Consider the following 15,071-nt stretch of genomic DNA (forward strand, 5'->3'; position numbering starts at 1 on the left):
AACTATACCTTTTACGTTATATGTATATATATATATATATATATATATATATATAGCGATATATATATATATATCGGCTATCGTAGCAAATTGGAAAAATAACTTTATTTTCCGAAATATTGTAATCAGGTTGTCGCAAATTTTTCCAGTAATCAGTCGTCTAATAGCTCAATATTATTAAGTGCGGTTTCCATTGACATGAATTTCCCTCACTGAAATGCGACACGCCCATAAGCTCATTTGATTCTCCGTTGCATCATTGCATTCATTTGCTTTTTTCAAACTAGAGAGGCGTTCAGATTGCTAACTCTACTAGCACCATTGAACGTAGACAGAAATAAATTGAGTGAAATCATGGCGAGTGGAAAAGAAGTACAGACGATGAGGATACATGTGAACGTAGCCCATGACCGTCTAGACAAAGTATTTTTACAAAGGGAGTTTCTGACAATCGATGAAAAAAGTATTTGATGAAATACTTGTGTATAATTTGAATTCCTGCAATAAAACTGCGTCAAAATAAACACACATAGTGGCCGCAACGGTTGTAATGACGCACTGTATATGCCTCGCGATTTCTCTAACAGTATTGTGATTCAGCGATAATCACTATGCAGTGTTGGACAATAAATTCGACGATACGAAAAAAAGGGATAACCCATTAAGACACTCGAACGCGGCGGTAAAATGGTCTGTAACTTTGTCACCAGTTTGGCGCCACATTCTGGAATAATCGTTTAAAAGTTACAAAGTTACGATCTTACGGACAAATAATATGCTGGTCATGAATTGACAATCTTGCGTATATTCAATCAGTTTTTAGGTCAGAGAACGACCTACTCACTTCTTGCGTAGAATTATACCGTTGAATAATTGAGGGATTGTCAAAGCCTCTTATAATTATCAGAAGTAATTCACCCAAACGTCTTAAGCACTTAGGAATCAGTGATTAAGTTCGTAACCAGCGTTCGTAGATCCGTCAATTTCATATAGGTACGAAATCGAGGCTTAGCAGTGGTTTGATGCTATTGATATATTATTAACATTGTAAATAATTTAGGTGACAGTAAAGGCCTGTGGCCTTATTTGCGTGGTAGTCACATGTCCAGCGAGTTGAAGACGAAACGAATGGAACCAACACTTCCAATGCATGTAAATGAACGGTACAAAGCATACATGTGCCTTCGGCTAATTGACATATTCCTGGATCTACTCGTTCTACTTTCACTCGGAATTTCAATCATTTTTAAACATTATATTCCAAGTACGCGTACGATGCAAATTAATCCTGGAAAAAACGTTCTCATACATATTATACATGTACGCACGATTATGATAATCTAATCAAGGCAAAGTGGAAATTATACTCTACCAAATAAGCAAGAAACTGGACTTGTTAAACAGAAAATTTTTAATTCACGTTAGATTTTTCCAATGCGCCCGTTTGTCTGCTAATCAACTTTTGAACTTATATGAAAGACAGATTTATAGTCAAGTGTCGTGAATTATCGTATTCAGCGATTTTTAACAGATTCCTCGTTTTAAATAAAACAAGCAAATCGCCAATCAAAATTCATAATTACAGAAACTCATTTGGAGGAAATCGTTGAAGACAAAGTGTTTTGCAAATTTCACTGTCAGAGTGCATCATTTTTCGCGGTGCAATTTTAAATTCTATTCGCAAACATATCTTTACTTTAGCCCCCATGAAATTTGCTTGAAGGTAAAACGAAGAAACTTCGCAGAGAGTTTTGAAACAGGCTAAACTTTGAACGGACAAAATGAATTATTAAACAGCCCCATATAGTTGCTATTGGGTAGAAGAAGTATCAGACAAATAGGTAGGTAGGTTGGTAGCTCGTGGAATTTCGAACATAATTATACGTATGTAGAGATACGTCGTTTATTTATACATAGTTACAAGAATAACATTTATTTTGGCTACATGCTAATTCACGGAGTAAAGTTCGTTATCACAAAATATATTACAATTATTTAAACTGAAATTATGATACGTATTGGAAGGCAGTCGCATGACGTCAGGAATACCATCTGATCAAAGTACCTGGAACACGAAAAATGATATCCTTTTTTTCATCGTAAAGCGGTGGAGCGGTGTCTGGAATTTGAAATTTTTAAATTTATTCAATGAAATGAAAGCTCAATCAACGCACCTAGAAATATATTTTGTACTGAAGTGTACGGATAAATCCGGTAGAAATTCAGTCTGCCAGTGTAAAGAAAAAAGGCGCATATAGGGTATAATTTGCTTCGCATTCATTATCACAAAATTTGATAACATGATCGAAATTTATTTTTTCTAAATGATCGTAGTTACGTTAGAAATTTATATCCTTATGAATCGTATTTCAAGTAGAATGGCCAATCCCATCCTAGAATTATTACTTGCGTAATTCTTCTAAAAACTTCTAAAAACGCAGCGTGTTTAAATGATAATTTATGACCGCTAGACCTTCTCAACAATTTTTTGGCGACCATAAAATGTTGTAGTCTCTACCTCAATCAGATCAGTGGCTTTCCGTCTATAGCAATAATTGATATGTTGGACAACAAAATATCTACAGAAACAGGAACGAATGGTTTCAATGCCGCGTTGCGTGATTACGCTCCATGGCATTGCAAGTGCAGTCGAGGTTTTTAACTCGCGGAAATTGGATCTGGTAGCGTGATCTATATACAGTAGTGCAGGTATTATAATTACGTAATTTCACACCACTGGCGATAAGCGATAGAAATATTCAATATCTCAGATCTCAATACCTTGGTTCCTACACAGGCTGTTTCACCAGTCCAATTAACTATCTGATGACTAGGTAAAGCACCAAGATGTCCAGAACTGAAAATTATACAGGCCGAACCATCAGCGCGGCATTAGAGGCTAGTTCTCGTTAAATCAATGAAAAAAAGAAACGAAGAAAAAAACTCAAACACCTATATACGTATAAATCTTCGGTGAAAGATTTTGTCATCAGAAGTAGACCTGTGACAAGCTTTTCAATTGAGAATCGGTTACAATCGCATTGTAATTATCATAAATTAATTAACCATCGGTCAATATACATAAATGCGGAAGTTATAAACAGAATGAAAGTATGTAGATATAGATTATTGATGGGTATCGTTAAAACGAAGTGGTAACGAGATATTTCTTTTAGAACAGTTTCAAATGCGAGGTCAAAGGAGATGTAGAAAACAGATTGAGGAACTGATGTGTGCTGACCGAGAGATTTTTTTTATAAACTAACTTTTCACCAGGAATATTGGTAATGCATGGAAATTTCATTAAATTTCATAAACGTGTACGTAATGCGTACAAGAAAGTAACGGACAAACAGCTAAAAGTATGAACATAATTGTCGATATCTTTTTCATAGAAGCCTTAGGTTTCCTTTTATACCATGTACAGAATCAATAAAGGTATGAAATGCATCTTATCAGTTATTAAAATATTGTGACAGTGATTCCTGGAAAGATGAATATGTAAAAGTGGTGAAATATAAAATGTAAGAGAATGACAGTAATGGTGACTAAAAAAATTCTCAAATTATTGAATGTATAAAATTTCAAAACTTAGAATTGGAACATTTGCTGTTCAGATTGAAAAGTTAGACATCATTTGGCAGAAAAGTTGCTTACACGAAAAAATTCAATAAGCCACACCTGCTGAAGCTTGCAGCAAAAGCTGGTGACGCCGTGTTACCAAGGGTGAGTCAAAGCGAGTCAAGGTTTACTCACCAATAATACTCATAACTATTGTCAGAATAATGGCGCCGACAATGATTCTCATCTTCATGTTCTGCATCCAAGCCCTGCGGTGTGCCTTCTTTGCCGAGTCGTGAAACTCGTTTCCAGCCATAGTCAGCCGTTCGCTGGCCACTTCTAAGTCTTCCATTTTTTCTCCTCGCTCCATCACTTTTTGCACATTTTCACGCATCACGTCTGTTACTTCCTTTATCTGCATACGAACACTAAAATAAACAAATTATTAAAATTCATTGAATACAATTATAAACAGTAACTCTAATCTGGATTTCGGTATTATTCTGGATTATCAGAGAGCATGACAATTTGCAATAGGCCAGAAACAAATCTAACTCTTCGATAACTAATTCTATCTCATTTTATTCCACGATTATTGTAATTTTAAAACAGTTCATTTGAAAAATCTGAGGTAGAGAAAAATCATGATTAAATGAACACCACCTGTCCATTTTACGATCTCTGTATGGCTGACTGGTCGAAGTACTCGGGCGGCTGGAACGATAAACAAAAAAATTTCTCAGATGAATTGAAATTTAGTCTCATATTATGAACAGCGATAAAAAAGTAAGTTCACAATATGGATCATATGTCTATGGTATGGATAATTGATCGTTCAAGCATACTTGAAAAGCATCTCTTCATCTGGATCGCTGTCATGATCAAGGAGGGTCTCCTAAGGAAATAAACAAAAGAAGGATTAGATTCTGACATCATCTAATAATAATTCTGAGCTTTTTGACTGTCTTGAACCGTGTAAACATTAGACGGTTGCTAATGACTCACGGCTTAAGATTAATCATACAAAAAACAAACACACCTTCTCCACGTCGTCGGCTTTGGCAACGTCGTCACGCGGCACATTACGCTTGAACTTCGGAGGCATGTTTGATGGTATGTCACAGGATACTATTAAACTTGTCCCGGACGGCAAGTACTCCAGTCGTTCCTTAAACTGGATGTGGAGATACGGTTAAAAGAATAAAACTCAAGGAATTCCAAATACAACGTCCATCTTTATCTGTCATACCGCTGAAATCGTTCATGCAGCAGACGACAGACGGAGCGACAACAATAACAAACGGCGCTGAACAATTCATCAACAGCTGGTCATACGGAGCATTGAACGCCCCCATTTATTTACTTCAAAATGAACTGATCCATACTAGTTGCATTATTTCGTTTCTTGCAACAATAAGTGAAAATCATTAGAGACCCTCTGGTGAAAGACTTGGATGAAGGGTAACATTTTTAATGGTAGCGGCCATGTCGGCATATTTGATCACAATCACGGTCTTATAGACAGGTCTGGGCACTCCAAGCCCCTTCCCATATAACGCAGCGTGACCGTCTTGAAGCCTGTGTTTCTCAATTTGTGCACCAAAGACCGGAGCGCTGCAATCTCCGAGGCCAGTGTATGCGTACTGTAGGCCTCTCCCTCACTAGCGCTAGCGGCGAAAATTCACAACATCGGCGTCATTTTCGAGCACGGTTTTACAGCCGGAGTGCCCAGACCTGTCTATAAGACCGTGATCACAATCAAAGAGGCAAAAATGTATCAAGCAATACTTCATTCGTGGTAAATCCAATTGTTGTACACAGCTGGTCACTTTGCATTTTGCAATGCCGATACGTTTAACTGACATAACCACGTAAATATCTTGTCTTCTTCCATTTCATGTGTTGAAAAAGAATAGAGAACCTTTCGACCAAATCCCAGGCGGCATGCTCGTAACCGTGCTCGTAAATTAGTAGACTTACCGACTCACACTTTGCCCACCTTACCCTCCGAACGGACATGACATATCATCGAAGGCCTGCCCAGTATGCTTCATTCTATACAACGATTACCCAATGCTTCCGCTTTCGATTTACATGTTCGAAACTTTGACTAGAGGTAATAGCGAGAAGCGGGTCACAAACGGTTCATTTATTATTCATGTCTAACAGTAAGTTTAGATTTATTTCGATAACAATGGAAAAAACATACGTCACAGTGAGATATCAAGAATATACTGATCTAAGTAACTCGTATGGCAATTCTTCACGACTAGAAAAGTAATTGTGAGTGTAAATATTCACTAATTCATAGTATACGCTGGTCAAATGAGAGTGTCACAATTATGCACTCGTACGGATTGAACAGCAAGAGGTAGAAAATTTTGTTCGTCATCGCGTGTTACAAAAATATTGTGAGACACAGATGTTGAGGCTGGGCTGATTGTCACAATGCAGCATGAGTAAGTTGTATAACTTTTGAAAATACTGTTTATACCTTCCTTTCACTGCATCCGTAGTCTGAATACGTTTCCATGATCTAAAGCCATCGCAAATTTTGAAACATGGGAGACTGAAGCAGATGAATTTTCTCAAATGATTTATTCGAACTTCTCAGTGTACACGATATCTTGCTAGGTTTTGCAACTATTTAACAATAATGGCACATTATAAACTTATAATTCACAAATTTAATTGATGTCTTTAGAAATAAAATACACACAGAACTGGGAATTGTTTGATATGAACTAATGTTCTTGAACACATGTGTATCTTTCATTGTTGCCTTCTTAAAATGACTAATTTATGATATATTTCAACAGATATTTTACAACTATTAACAACAAGAACAATAATAGTAATAATAATAATAATAATAATTTAAAAAACTATCTAGAACCCAGAAATTGGTAGAATTCGATATTGCACCTACAATACAAGGCAATCTCGTACAGCAAACTTAGTCACTTAGGTCATGAAACAATGTTCAAGCTTTATGGTACATCAGAGTTAATTCTGTTCAAGTTGAAGGTATAGGATACAATTTACCAATATCGAGAAAAAAAAACGTCATCGTTCTACTCTGAATATCGAATCTTTTCTCCTCAATCCTCCCAATTTACAAGTACACAGTATCATTACTGAGGTGCTCAAAATTTTATCGGTAAAGTCAGCTGGGTTTGAGTTTTGATTTATCATCTTCTAAAATTACACATTACAATGTGCGTATCGATTTAATCGTAATTAGATAAACTATTAAGCTCACTGTCTTGTCTTTGGTAATTTTAAGCTATATTTTAGTACGATATCCCCAACTTATACACTTTTCTATACCCTATTAATTATAAATAAATTCTAAATCCATTCCAGTTCACTGGCACATAGATATATGTAACTGATGTAAAATTATCCAATCCAATTTTCGATTTCACCTGATGTGGCAGGTTCACCGTCTAGGTGGAATTATTAATCTATAGATTTAATTTGTTCATTTAGATTTTATAGAACAGGCGTCTGGGCAAAATGGGGACGACACGTTCTTATATCCATCCGGGTTTTTCTGCTGCCATCTCCATGTGTCCTTGCCTGTAATCAATGATATTTTTTATCAAAAGACACTCAATAAAGTGTTTTAATTTAGAAAAGTCTAGTCTAACTTACACATGTCATCAATATTCCGTGTTGCGTGCCAGTCCAGTTCTGCATTAGCACGGCTTGCATCGGCATAACTTGTCGCAATGTCGCCTGGTCTACGATCTACAATATCATAGGGTATGTCTTTGCCAGAAGCATCTTTGAACGCTCTGATTACTTCCAGAACAGAATACCCTCTTCCAGTACCGAGATTATAAACCTGGAAGCCGGAGGGATGCTGGTGGGAAATCGCCTGCAAGTGGCCAACTGCCAGATCAATTACATGAATGTAATCGCGAACCCCTGTAAATGAAAAATTTTGCAGATTTCACACTTGTAGAAAGATAAAGCCTGGTAATATTCAAGTGACTATAGAATTTTTCACACAACAGAAGAGAACAAGAAGAAATTCCCCGTTGAAGAAAAGTAGAAAAAATCGAACGACATTATCTGGCTCGGACTTCATTATTACCAGTTCCGTCAGGGGTATTGTAATCACTTCCATAGACTGAGAGCTTTTCTCTTTTTCCAACAGCGACTTGGGCGATGTAGGGCATCAAGTTGTTCGGTATGCCGTTTGGATCCTCTCCAATATTTCCAGATGGATGAGCTCCCACAGGGTTAAAATATCTGAGGGATGTGATGGACCAAACCTAGATGAAGTCAGTGTGTGTTCAATGACTAGTTCTAGAATATTTTTCCAGGTGAATATGAAGTGATTACTAAAAGATTCTCGAATATTTCTTCTACCAAGCATAAAAGTATACCTTGTCCGAAACGCATAGGTCCTTCAGTATTTCCTCCACCATAAACTTAGACTTTCCATACGGATTGGTGCAATCCCCAGTTTTCATGTCTTCGGTTAATGGTAGTTTATCAGGAAGACCATAAACAGTGGCGCTGCTTGAATAAATCATTCGATAGACTCCGTGTTCTCGCATTACCTCGAGTAATACTATAGTACCGCTAACATTGACTCTATAATACTCAAGCGGCTTGGCAACAGACTCGCCAACGGCCTTTAAAGCGGCAAAGTGTATCACATTGTCAAATTTATACTAGAAAATAAAATAACTTCATAGTTTGTTATAAACATCGTGGTAAATAATATGGCGAATAACTCGATACTCACCTGTTGAAATATGCTAGTCAATTCCTTTCTGTTTGTTATGTCTACAGAATGAAATGCTACGTGCTTCTGTGTCAGTTCCTCCACCCTCAGAAGACATTCTGGTTTCTTTTTATCCGAAGCTGCAGAATGAAGTAAAAAAATATATTAATATAGCGGTGTGCTAAATGAGCCATCTACAAACTCTTCAGCTGCTCAAACATATTGCGTAAGGCTATATACAAGTTCAGGCACTTGCAAAGCCAAAGATAAATAGGGTAGATTGTATCATATGTTATCGATAGGAACTGGATGATAAAATTTGTCAGCTGAGTGAAGCGATAATTGAGAAATTAAACTCATGATAAAACGATAAGGCTACTTTGAGGAGGATGCGTTGAGAGTATTCTTTCCATAATGCTTGGAAATAACTTTCAGATATTGATTAATTCCCATCTTACCTTGGTAAGCATTAGTAAGATTGTCAATAACCACCACCTCGAAGTCGGCATTAAGTAGTTCCAAAACCGTGAATGCGCCAATGTACCCAGCACCACCCGTCACCAGTATAGTCTGCCCTTTCCTCGACATATCTTCCGTTTCTTCGTGTTGATTCTTACTTCCTAATTTTACCCCTCTAATTGTGCTAGTAAAGTGTTAGTACTAGTATATAATAAATTAAACCTTAAAACTACGGGTTACATTTTGAAATACCGTCTTGTACATGGATGAAATTATATTGTAATATATTATCGCACACAAAAGTGAAAGAAAACTTACTTATTGAATTTTAGATTATTTTCTTATATCTGACAGTTTAGCAGATATGACTGAAGTATCAATGGAACATTGAATATTCGTCTTACAAACAGAAAATTGAATCACATTTTTCCCTATCTTATCTGCACTATAAGTTGAGATGTTAACAAACTTTATGTGAGAGACCATTTTGTCACTTTTAACAACGTTAAACTGTAAAAAAAGATAATGTTTCATAGTTTCTGACTTACGAATGAATGTAATTCAAAATACTAATTATTTGCCTAATTGGGAAATTAAACAAATTATCTCAGACAACACAGTACTTCAAAAATACCCTCTTTCAATATCCCATAATACCAAATATTATTAGAAACTTCAATATAGATATACAATTATGCAGAATAGCCTGACACTGCAAAAAACATGCTCGATATAACCAATACGTGACTGGAAAATGTAATGAATATGAAACGATAAAGATAACAAGAACTCAGTGCTGCAGGTATTTCAAGTACAACGTTACATAACTATTATTATAAAGGAAGACTTGAGGTAGGCAGCGGATCTTAAATACACAACCAGCGCTATATACTCTCTTCAATAAATAACTGCGATTAGAAATATAACAAAGAAACAATTGAAAAACCGTAAGAGAAAACTGGATTAAGTAAATTCATGTTAATTGACGACAAATTGTGAAGACATTGTACTTTGACAAACTTTTTGTCATTTGACGTGTCAAAACACGTTTCGAAAGATAGATTCAAAAGGAGTTGAGAACATAGAAAATGTACACATTGTTGAGATTCCGCTCCGGGAATGATGTACGCAAGTATCGATTACGGTGACAGAGAAGACCGGAAACATACCTGATCCGGTGCGTGTGCCAAGACAACTAGTTCCACGACGAGAGAACCGTCAAGCGAAAAGCGCGATGTGACCTCGTGGCAAGACGGCTGGACGACCACGCGAAACTGCGCTACGTGCGCTCAAAGAGCGACGGAGTGAAAAAGAGTCGCGTTATCAGCGCGGAGGCGAAGTGGAGAGTGTTACAATTCAGGCCCATGGTTACGGTTGCGGAAAAGTCGCATCCAGTAGCGTCGATTGACCCATTGCATCGGCACCCGCGATGCGTCGGATGGGTTATGTCCTAGAATGATTTTCCTTACCGAACAACGTGCCTTTTGTCATCGTCTACCTTTGGCGGCTGATGAAGATTCAAAACATCGCGCGACTCCGCTCCACAATTTCGAGTTGAATAATCAACGGAACCCCCGGCAGGGACTCGTCGCAACGTCGCCTTTATGTAAACGATGTAAACACAGCTTTTTCTGTACCATGTTGGAACCGGTCTGAATTTGTCTTGTACGTAAGTTTCGATTCACGAAACTCGATACCTCGTTCGTCGCGACATATCGAAGGTATTTCGCCAATTCAAACTCTACGGGAGAGTGGGTAACGAAATTGTTTTCTTAGAAATTAAACAACTTTGTATGTTTTAAAGTATTTTTTTTGATTATTCAAATTCAATATGTATTGCAACCGATCAGACAACGGTAGCAGACCTTCGATCGTAGATGGTTTCCTTGAGTTGGAAACGATTAATAACCGTAAATCTTATCCTCATTTTCGTATAAGTATAATCATGCACGTATTTTGCTATACTTAATTCACCCTAGAAATAATGAACTGCTTTCAAACTGCGCTCTTTAGCTAAGCATTGACATTATCGCCTGCGGACCGTGACCATAATTCAGTTTCACTACAAACACTTCTTTTTGTCACGTTCTTATTGACTATTTTCGTATTTCCGTATTCCGCATTTTTTCCATTTTCGTATCCCGAAATGGATATATTCTTTCAACGGGAAGAAGGGATAGTAATGTTTTCCAGCTAGTCTAATGTATCCTCTTCAAAATCGCGCTTGAAATTTGAAAATCGGTTCATTACATAGAAAGATACGAGATTTTGTTTAAAAAATGTCGTTTTTGCTGGTGTTTAGCACTTTTTGGTAGTTTGTTGAATTTTTCACTAACTAAATTTCAACGAAATTAGATTTGAACTTCAACATTCGTTTCCATATTAAATAACGAAATGACTCATGAACGCGCGGGGTCGTTAATGACCCCACTCCTGCGTTAGAAGGTAGAATAAAAGATACATTTGTTCTAAGATTAACATATGTGTGCCAGAAATATGAGAGCGGATAAGATTGCAGGTCCAGGGCCACGAAACAATCACAATTTGATAACCTCCTATCCAGTGACATGGTGTACGTCCGTTTCTGATAAATTCACGTAAAATAAATTGCGTCGCTGTCTGTTTAAATTATATAATAATTTATAAACGTCTATTATAAATATTCATTCGACTGTCTATACCGACTGTAGTTTACATAGGAGTGTAATAATGCGAACAAATTACGCGATTGACAAAGCTGAACGTACAAACACGTGTTATATAAGAAAAAAAACTGCTTTATTTGTCTGTATAAAATGATTTCATTCGATATATGATTCAGGATAAATACCGCACATATTCGGAATTTCGTTAAAGCTGTGTAGAATGTATCTAGACCTATAATGGTGATATATTCAAGCAATCTTGCAGGTATATCGAGTATATAAAATTAAAAGTATATTGAATAAATAAATAAATAACCAGCTGTGAAGAGGAACTGAGAAGTCCTTTCGTCCGTTACATGCGGTTTCCAGTCTTTTGATCGATCGAATATTTATTATATTTTTCTCATTATCGATGTTTTTCTTTTTTATTTTCAAACCAGACATCTCGGATGGGTTCTCGCAACGCTTCTACTTTGCAGACGCACGAATTGACCGTCGGTAATTCTTTCAATCACGGCTGTCGACTGCAGTATATGCATATTGTAGTCCGGTCATCATCGATTCGGTGGTAGTTGGAGAATTTCTACGTGGAAATTGCAAAAGCAACTCCTTCGGGAATAGAGCGCATAAGCAAAACGTAAAGACCTGTAACATAATCTGAAAAACAAATTCAAATATTTATAGAGTTATGCGTATTAATGTATCACGCATAATCGACTAGAATTTTTCCTGCTGCAGTTGACAGTGAATTCAAGCTTCACTTACAATTAGACCCGTTTAAACTCTTTCTCGACACCTTAAATTATACCGTCATAGAAATAATTGGGTATCTGTATTTCGTATCAGAATTACTTAAGATGTCACAGACGAGCCAGTATTGGATAGGAATGAAAGAGTACGAAAAATTGCTCGCGGAGCTCGGACAACACTTCCTGCAATTTGAAGAACTCTGCTGCTCCAGCCTCTTTCCTGCGATTGGCGAGCCAGCCGCTCCCTCAAATCACTCAACTCTGACCTGAAATTTGTATACAATGGTTTATCACGACTGGGTAAATATACCAAGACTCAGCTGGATACAACCATGGATTATAACTGTTGTATTGAACGACCCATCAACCTTTTTCAGGTATAGAATTCTGAATAGAAAGTCGGAGTGGCGAGGGCTCGCACACCTGCTCGACGCTCGTCTGCTTCCGGCTTTATATTCTTGGAAATATTTAGAACTAACTGTAACTTTGTGAACGTATTCTTAGATAGTTTATCTATCGATTTAAGCAATAAAAAAAAAACAACATTTTTTTGACAGTTTAATTCAGGACACCCCCGTGATATTCGTTTGATTCTCTGGGGCTGAATAATATCCGCGACAACGGCATAATGTATGATGAACACTTACAACTGAGAACTGTACGCGGACTCGAGACGCCGTAAAACGTCGTCGCGATTAGAGAGCTCATTCTCAAGATTAGTTGCTCGCAAGCTCAGCCTTTTTCCAGCCTCTCGGCTCTCCTGCAACTGCTTTTGCATTGTTACCATCTCGCTCGTCTTCACCTTGACTTCTCTGAAACGATTTCGTAATTATAATACAAACTTAACCCTATATAATTCTTTTTTTTCAGCTACTTTGCAGCCTTCCGATGCTGCTCGTGAGCGGAAGCAAGCATTGCCATTTGCCCATTTAACCGTCCCCGTAAATCTTCCGCTGCTGCCTCGGCAGTTTCAGCTCTTGCAAGGCGTTCCGTAGCCAGAGCTTCGCTGTTTGCTACCTGATGATTAATCCCGTTTTTTATTTCTACAATGTATTCTAATTAATAGAAGAGGACATCTGACGCCAAACGTCATTCTTCTATTACTGATTGTCAATTGGAAAATAATTCCAGTTACACGATAAAGTACCTTATCAAGCAAAATTTTTTTATCCTCTCGGAGCTTGAGCAGCTTTTCGCGATCTCGAGATATCTGTCCATCAAGAGCTAGCACCTGTGCCTGTACCGTGAACAATTCGTTCCGTAGGTTTTCCGTGGCCACGGACTTTTCTTCGGCAGCATTCCGCAACTTTTGAGCCTCTTCTAACGCTCTTTCCTTCTCCTGTATAATCGTCGTTCCGACGCACGGTATATAATTAACCGTAATCGTTTCTAAATCGTTAAACAATTATTACAACCATACATACCGCTTTGAGGGAATCTCTGTCGCGAGCAATGTCATCAAACTGGACTCGAACACGCTGCATCTCAGCCATAAATCTTCCGACACGACCATTTTCGGCATCCAAAAGTCGTCGCAGCACGACGATCTGGATGTGAAGATGGTCGACCTGCTGGCTAAGCTGGCGAATCGTTTCATGCAGTTGCAAATTCTCCTCACGTCTACGACGCCAGGCGTTTACAACCAAAGCGCGACAGACGAGACCCGCTGCCTTGTTCGTATCCGGTGGAGCCGAGAGTCCGTTGACATCCAAATCTCCCGGCCATGATCCCATCCCTCTTTCACTCCCAGTTTCAGCCCCATCAACGCATGGTACCTCAGAGCTTGTCGAATCAGTTGCAGCTACTTTCCGTTGCAGACGTGACTGCAAAGAAGTGGCACTCCCAGACCTGACCAAAGTAAAAAATCACAATAAATTTATAGCGCCGTTTGAATGTTCAAATTTAGAAAATGATGAACATCGCGCAGAAATAATTTTTTTCAATACAGGCATTGCTGATTTCGATTTCAAGATTATTGCCCGAGTCAAACTTTCAACTTGATCACTTGAACTTCCAAATCTTGTAACGATTATTTTATAAACATTTTGACCAGCTCATTCTTTACCTTAGGTCAAGAACATCCGGATTGATGGACGTGGGTGACAGATCGACCATAGAAAAGCTCTTCTTACAAGAAGACTTTGGGGTATTCGGTATGATGCATGCTGTCTTTGAGTTGTTTGAGCTAAAGACGGCAGTCTTCTTGGTAATGTTGCCTTGTATTGATACCGGGATGTTGCGGTAGGAATTAATGGGGTTTCTAATCGGTCCGGAAACGGGTCCCCGTCGGGGACCTCTTACGTATGAGGGAGGCGGGGGATAATGAATGTTTCTTTGGCCTCTCAACGAGTACCCACCATACCTTTGGCGATTATTCGCCCATGACGATTGACTCAGCATCTTACCAAATTTCAAAGACAGTTAAAATTATATTTGCTAAAACTGTTGCTGATTGTTTATTATTTATTATTTTGCCAAGGGGATGGATAAAAACAACTCACTACTTAACAAATGAAAGATGCGTCCGAAAATATTTTCACACTCTTACTGGTTTCGGCATGATTCCCGCTTTCATATCTCGAACCTACACGTTTCCTTACCTCGCTACTATTTGCGGAATGTCAAATTTTTCGAGCCTGCCATCATTTTCAAACTCTTTAGCCGTTCGCTGGAGTATATAATTAGCTACGATCGCAGAGCGAACTAGATTCGGGATCGTGAAAAAATGTTGGTCTACTTTAAACGTGTGATTGTGGTATATTTTTCCATTTAGATAACAGTTTTCAAGATCATTTTTAAGAATACACATAAAAAAAATTCCGGAAACTGAGTAGCAAACTTGACGGGCAAATACTTTGATACGTATGACACGAAAGATGTATTATTTCATACAAAATAAACGAAAATTGCGTCGAA

General features: G+C 37.8%; 3 protein-coding genes across 5 annotated transcripts; all 3 read right to left on the bottom strand.

Annotated features, from left to right (window-relative positions):
* Window positions 1–1,866: 1,866 nt before the first annotated feature.
* Window positions 1,867–5,561, bottom strand: LOC107224269 (vesicle-associated membrane protein 4). The gene is made up of 6 exons (XM_046734949.1): window positions 5,542–5,561; window positions 4,601–4,735; window positions 4,407–4,456; window positions 4,225–4,275; window positions 3,757–3,989; window positions 1,867–2,119 (listed from the first exon to the last, which is right to left on the bottom strand). Exons 2-6 carry the CDS (start codon window positions 4,664–4,666, stop codon window positions 2,040–2,042), a joined length of 480 nt encoding a protein of 159 aa, XP_046590905.1. The 5' UTR covers window positions 4,667–4,735; window positions 5,542–5,561; the 3' UTR covers window positions 1,867–2,039.
* A 579-nt stretch (window positions 5,562–6,140) lies between these two features.
* Window positions 6,141–10,421, bottom strand: LOC107224277 (UDP-glucose 4-epimerase). Of its 3 annotated transcripts, none has more exons than XM_015664270.2 (7): window positions 9,931–10,421; window positions 8,761–8,936; window positions 8,324–8,442; window positions 7,959–8,249; window positions 7,664–7,844; window positions 7,219–7,494; window positions 6,141–7,143 (listed from the first exon to the last, which is right to left on the bottom strand). In XM_015664270.2, exons 2-7 carry the CDS (start codon window positions 8,888–8,890, stop codon window positions 7,046–7,048), a joined length of 1,095 nt encoding a protein of 364 aa, XP_015519756.1. In that variant the 5' UTR covers window positions 8,891–8,936; window positions 9,931–10,421; the 3' UTR covers window positions 6,141–7,045. The 3 variants fall into 3 exon arrangements, with proteins under 3 accessions (XP_015519756.1, XP_015519759.1, XP_046590902.1); XM_015664273.2 differs by having other exon boundaries at window positions 8,761–8,945; XM_046734946.1 differs by lacking the exon at window positions 9,931–10,421 and adding an exon at window positions 9,782–9,924 and having other exon boundaries at window positions 8,761–8,945.
* A 1,130-nt stretch (window positions 10,422–11,551) lies between these two features.
* Window positions 11,552–14,555, bottom strand: LOC107224268. The gene is made up of 7 exons (XM_015664260.2): window positions 14,221–14,555; window positions 13,580–14,003; window positions 13,303–13,494; window positions 13,030–13,172; window positions 12,803–12,967; window positions 12,259–12,421; window positions 11,552–12,063 (listed from the first exon to the last, which is right to left on the bottom strand). Exons 1-6 carry the CDS (start codon window positions 14,553–14,555, stop codon window positions 12,259–12,261), a joined length of 1,422 nt encoding a protein of 473 aa, XP_015519746.2. The 3' UTR covers window positions 11,552–12,063.
* Between the last annotated feature and the right edge of the window lie 516 nt (window positions 14,556–15,071).

Source organism: Neodiprion lecontei, chromosome 3 (genome assembly GCF_021901455.1).
Source record: "Neodiprion lecontei isolate iyNeoLeco1 chromosome 3, iyNeoLeco1.1, whole genome shotgun sequence".
Taxonomy (NCBI): Eukaryota; Metazoa; Arthropoda; class Insecta; order Hymenoptera; family Diprionidae; genus Neodiprion; species Neodiprion lecontei.

Bases quoted from the DNA above. Each gene is read 5' to 3' on its own strand.
- LOC107224268 (XM_015664260.2), bottom strand. From the start codon at position 14,555: ATGCTGAGTCAATCGTCATGGGCGAATAATCGCCAAAGGTATGGTGGG. The intron at 13,495-13,579 runs GTATGTATGGTT...ACGATTATACAG, and splicing joins ACAGAGATTCCCTCAAAGCG to GAGAAGGAAAGAGCGTTAGA. The intron at 13,173-13,302 runs GTACTTTATCGT...ATTAATCATCAG, and splicing joins AAAAAATTTTGCTTGATAAG to GTAGCAAACAGCGAAGCTCT.
- LOC107224277 (XM_015664270.2), bottom strand. From the start codon at position 8,890: ATGTCGAGGAAAGGGCAGACTATACTGGTGACGGGTGGTGCTGGGTAC. The intron at 8,443-8,760 runs GTAAGATGGGAA...TTCATTCTGCAG, and splicing joins TCTTACTAATGCTTACCAAG to CTTCGGATAAAAAGAAACCA. The intron at 7,845-7,958 runs GTATACTTTTAT...GACTTCATCTAG, and splicing joins ACCTATGCGTTTCGGACAAG to GTTTGGTCCATCACATCCCT.
- LOC107224269 (XM_046734949.1), bottom strand. From the start codon at position 4,666: ATGCCTCCGAAGTTCAAGCGTAATGTGCCGCGTGACGACGTTGCCAAA. The intron at 4,457-4,600 runs GTGTGTTTGTTT...TTATTTCCTTAG, and splicing joins AAGCCGACGACGTGGAGAAG to GAGACCCTCCTTGATCATGA. The intron at 4,276-4,406 runs GTATGCTTGAAC...TTATCGTTCCAG, and splicing joins GATGAAGAGATGCTTTTCAA to CCGCCCGAGTACTTCGACCA.